The sequence below is a fragment of the Impatiens glandulifera genome, chromosome 2, assembly GCF_907164915.1.
Source record: "Impatiens glandulifera chromosome 2, dImpGla2.1, whole genome shotgun sequence".
In the NCBI taxonomy this organism is placed as follows: Eukaryota; Viridiplantae; Streptophyta; class Magnoliopsida; order Ericales; family Balsaminaceae; genus Impatiens; species Impatiens glandulifera.
Genome location: NC_061863.1, coordinates 54,881,420 through 54,885,704, shown reverse-complemented (window position 1 = coordinate 54,885,704; position 4,285 = coordinate 54,881,420). Strand labels below are relative to the sequence as shown.

The following is a 4,285-nucleotide window of genomic DNA, read 5'->3' as shown; positions in this document are numbered from 1 at the left end:
TTGTGTTCCACAAATGATTAAAATATCTTTTGTGTCTTTAGTATATTTGGTAGCACTAAGCCCAAACAAGAAATAGTGGGCTGGGCCTGAAAAACAGACATTAAATAATTTTGGGGCTTATTTTAGGATTCATAGAATTTTGTAAATAATGCATACAATCTTATACATGCTTATGCTTGCTTCAATGTATTTAGTATTTACATCTTTAGCTTAAGAAAATGAACCATAAACTAATACAAAACCTAATATAATTTAGTATTAACCAAGTATTTTCTATGTTTTAATGAATACCAATACAAATTACTTGTTAAGGATAAACCTCTATAAGTGATTTTAATCCCGACAATGGAGTTATTTTGTATGTAGTAAAGCCGACAACAAAGAAAAGTTCTGACCATTCCTTTTCGCTCCTCTCCTTACCATTCACATAAGCCGACATTTGAACGTCCATAGCTAGGTGCAATGGGTAGTTCGCCTCGTCTTCTTCCCCTTTCACCATTTCTATTATCATCAACTTTCCACCTTTCTCATCGTCATTCAATATAGCTTCTTTACATTTCTTCAATATTCTTACGCATTTCTCATCGCTCCAATCGTGTAAAACCCACTATTTGTTTTTGTTTGAACAAAAAAAAATGAAGAAATTCACAAATAGGTATGAAAAGAAACTATGTAACATGTAAAATGGAAATGTATGTTAATATATTTACCTTTAAGAGGACAACTTGAGCATGAGGAATTGCATCAAACATATCCCCACCAATGAACTCTATATTTTCACTATTTTGTAAACCAGCCACAACATGAGGCAAATCAAATACTTTGCACTTGATGTTACTAAAGTTTTTCACTATCATCGTAGCCATAGTCCCGGTGCCTCCCCCGACATCAACCACCGACGTTAAACCAACAAACATTGTCTTACACTCGTCTATTATTGCCTCGGCTGTCAGCCGAGAATCAACAGTCATGGCCTCGTTGAACAACTTACTAAAATTTGGTTGTTCAATAGTAAAGTCCCAAAACGACATCCCATGATAAGTTTCAAAGGCAGACGACACATCATTTTGGAGCCATTGGCTTAACAACATCCATGGTGCAACCATGATGTTTCCCATTGAAAACATTATAAATTGTCTTATATTTAGATTTTGTTCTTTTAAGAGGAGACGAGAAGAAGGTGTCAACGAGTAAGCCACCTGCATCTCGTCTCCTCCACATCCTACAGATTCTTGCTCAATAATACCGGAGTGAGCCAAAATGCGCAAGATGCTGCCCAAACAACGTGTTTTGATGGGGTTTGTTATGGAAAGTTCTCGAATAATCTCGGAGAGGGTCATGGGCTTGCCATGATTGTGGATCAAATCGGGTATATCAAGCTCAACTATACATCTTAGTGATGCAGAGGGTAAGAAGCCAAACAATTGCTTCAAAAGATGCGTATGAGCCCGGGTCAACTCACCATTGCTATTCATATGATCCTCAATCTTTCTATTCCTCTCTAGTTTTGTTATTCTTTGTTTATGTATCTCCTACAAAATGTGAATAGATTGGATCATGTTCCAGGATACAAAGAATTTTGAGATCAATGGACATGTAGAACATATTTGTTGAATTGAACAAGAAATATGACTTCTTTTGGATGTTATATGGGGCAAAGAAATAAGAATTGAAGGATTTCAAAGCCAAAAGAATAGTTCTTCACACTTGTTGTGGCTACCATTCTTCCAACTTGAATCTCGTTTTGTGGCAAATAATAAACCAACTATAATTCCAAAAGTTTCTTTATCATTGCATTAAAAAAAATTATATGTGAAAAGAGTTGCAATAACGCAAACTAGAATTTGAGTATCCAATGTTTGTTTTGGGGTTTAAATGAAATTTGTTAAAAACAATTATGCATAGATCTTTTAACCGTAAATACTATAGTCATTAAAGTGTCATTAGAATTAAAAAAAAAATACATACAAAGAAAACACTTAATTGATAAAACAAAAAATGAATATAAAAACATAATGAACGTCTGGTCCGAAATTGAATAAAATGTAAAACTAAAATGTATTATTAGCAAACCTATTTTTTAATTGTAACATTTATACATATAGTAATGAAAGTAAGTTTAAGATACGTCTAGCTAGACTTTTAACCCTACAAATTAAATGTCGTTCCAAAATTTAATTGAAGAACTATCCCCACAATAAATCTATAATGCTCACGAAAACTTTTCCACATAATATAAATTATCCTCCAAATATTAAAACCTGCTGGATAATTGAAATTTTGGTGAATCAACCAGACAAATCATTATCATACTTACATTTAATTATTGATCTCAAAGACTATTCAGCTCCATTGCAAATCTACTATATCATTTTGATAAAATAACTTTATTAAAATAAATAAGATCTCGAATATATATCTAGACATACTTGATATTAAAACATTTAACATTTTCTCAACTAACTAAATAACAAAATAATTAGTTAAAAGATTCTTACAGAAATTTACACATTATTCTTTTCATTTTCACCGTCATACTTTTAGAGAAAATAAACAACTAGACATAAATGACAATATATACACTCTTGTGACTTAATTTTTACAGTTATAATCTACCAAATAAAATTTATTAAAATAAGAAATTGAACAAATATTACAGGAACATTTAAACTAAAATATATATAAATAATTAAATAAAAATATTAATATATCCATTCTTCCATCTCATATCTTATTTTATTTTATTTAAAAATAACTTGATTTATAAGTACACCATTATCTTAGTTTATTAAAGTTGGCTCACATGAAACATTATTATTATTATTATTATTATTATTATATATAATTAAATAATATTCTGTTATCAAGTACATTTAAAACATACAATTTATATCACTCACATTGAAACCAAAATAGGAAAAAAAAATAGTTAAGGAACATACAATTTATATCACTCACATTGAAACGAAAATAGGGAAAATGAGTTAAGGAAAAAGGACGAACACAAAAGAGTACTCATCCCTTCCAATACTCCAGATCTAATGATTAAAGTTGGAACATTAATAACAAATTCAACAAATTTTATTGAATAATATATCAAGACTAGATGATTATAGGAACTTAAGGAAAAAGCTCAATGAGAGATATGAGCCCAGACATTGGAGTGATTTTGTAAGTAGTAAAGCCCGCAGCAAAGAAAAGATGCGCCCATTCTTTCTCGTTTCTCTCCATCCCATTCACACAAGAAGTCATATGCACATCCATGGCTAGTCGCACTCGCACCAATTGATAATCAACCGTATCGTCTTCCCTCTTAACCATTTCTATGACCATAACCTTTCCACTTTTCTCCTCACCCTCCGAGATAGCTTCTTTACATTTCTTCAATATCATTATACATTTTTCGTCACTCCAATCGTGTAGAATATTCTTTTTTTTTTCAACAAAGAATTGCACCCATGTTAAAACCAATCTAAATGTTATGTGTGAAGGAGGAAATGTGCATGCATGATTATAATTAAAATTTTACCTTTAGCAAGGCAACATGAACATGAGGAATTTCTTCAAACATATCTCCTCCAATGAATTCTAGATTCTTATTATTTTGTAAGCCAGCCACAACATGTGGGAGATCAAACACTTTGCACTTGATGGTCGGAAAGTTTTTTGCTATTATGGTCGCCAGTGTCCCCGTGCCTCCCGCCACATCCACGATCGATGCCAACCCCTCGAACGCTGCCTTGCATTCATTGACTAATATTTCTCCTATTAGCCGAGAATCCACAGCCATGGCTTCATTAAATAAAGGACCAAAATCAGACTTTGTAGCCAATTCCCAAAACGGGATTCCATAACAAGTTTCAAAGACAGTCGGGGTATCATTCTTTAGCCATTGGCCTAACAACGGCCATGGGCCTGCCAGAATTTTACCAAGTAAGTAGAACACGAACTGTCTTAAATTGAGGGGTTCGTCTTTCAAGAGGAGACGCGAAGCAGTTGTGAGGGAGTAGGCAATATCCTCGTCCTCTACTCCTTTAGCTTCTCGAGAAAGAAAACCCGAGTGAGCCAAAATGTCCATCATGCTACCGAGACAGCAGGTTTTGATGGGATTTGTTATGGAGAGCTCCCCAACAATCTCAGAGACGGTCATGGGCTTGCCATGATTCTGGATCAAATCGGGTACACCGAGCTCGATTAAACAATTTAGTGCGGCTGAGGGTAAGAAGCCAAACAAGTGCTTCCAAAGATCGGCATGAGCCCGAGCCAACTCCCCGTTACTATCCAT

At 33.7% G+C, this 4,285-nt stretch overlaps 2 protein-coding genes across 2 annotated transcripts; both read right to left on the bottom strand.

Annotated features, from left to right (window-relative positions):
* Positions 1 to 307: 307 nt before the first annotated feature.
* On the bottom strand, positions 308 to 1,475 carry LOC124924973 (probable O-methyltransferase 3). The gene is made up of 2 exons (XM_047464954.1): positions 711 to 1,475; positions 308 to 607 (listed from the first exon to the last, which is right to left on the bottom strand). The coding sequence occupies exons 1-2, from the start codon at positions 1,473 to 1,475 to the stop codon at positions 308 to 310; spliced, it is 1,065 nt and encodes a 354-aa protein (XP_047320910.1).
* A 1,645-nt stretch (positions 1,476 to 3,120) lies between these two features.
* On the bottom strand, positions 3,121 to 4,285 carry LOC124924972 (probable O-methyltransferase 3). Its single transcript, XM_047464953.1, has 2 exons — positions 3,530 to 4,285; positions 3,121 to 3,429 (listed from the first exon to the last, which is right to left on the bottom strand). Exons 1-2 carry the CDS (start codon positions 4,283 to 4,285, stop codon positions 3,121 to 3,123), a joined length of 1,065 nt encoding a protein of 354 aa, XP_047320909.1.

Bases quoted from the DNA above. Each gene is read 5' to 3' on its own strand.
- LOC124924972 (XM_047464953.1), bottom strand. From the start codon at position 4,285: ATGGATAGTAACGGGGAGTTGGCTCGGGCTCATGCCGATCTTTGGAAG. The intron at 3,430-3,529 runs GTAAAATTTTAA...GAAAAAAAAAAG, and splicing joins TTCATGTTGCCTTGCTAAAG to AATATTCTACACGATTGGAG.
- LOC124924973 (XM_047464954.1), bottom strand. From the start codon at position 1,475: ATGAATAGCAATGGTGAGTTGACCCGGGCTCATACGCATCTTTTGAAG. The intron at 608-710 runs GTAAATATATTA...AAAAACAAATAG, and splicing joins CTCAAGTTGTCCTCTTAAAG to TGGGTTTTACACGATTGGAG.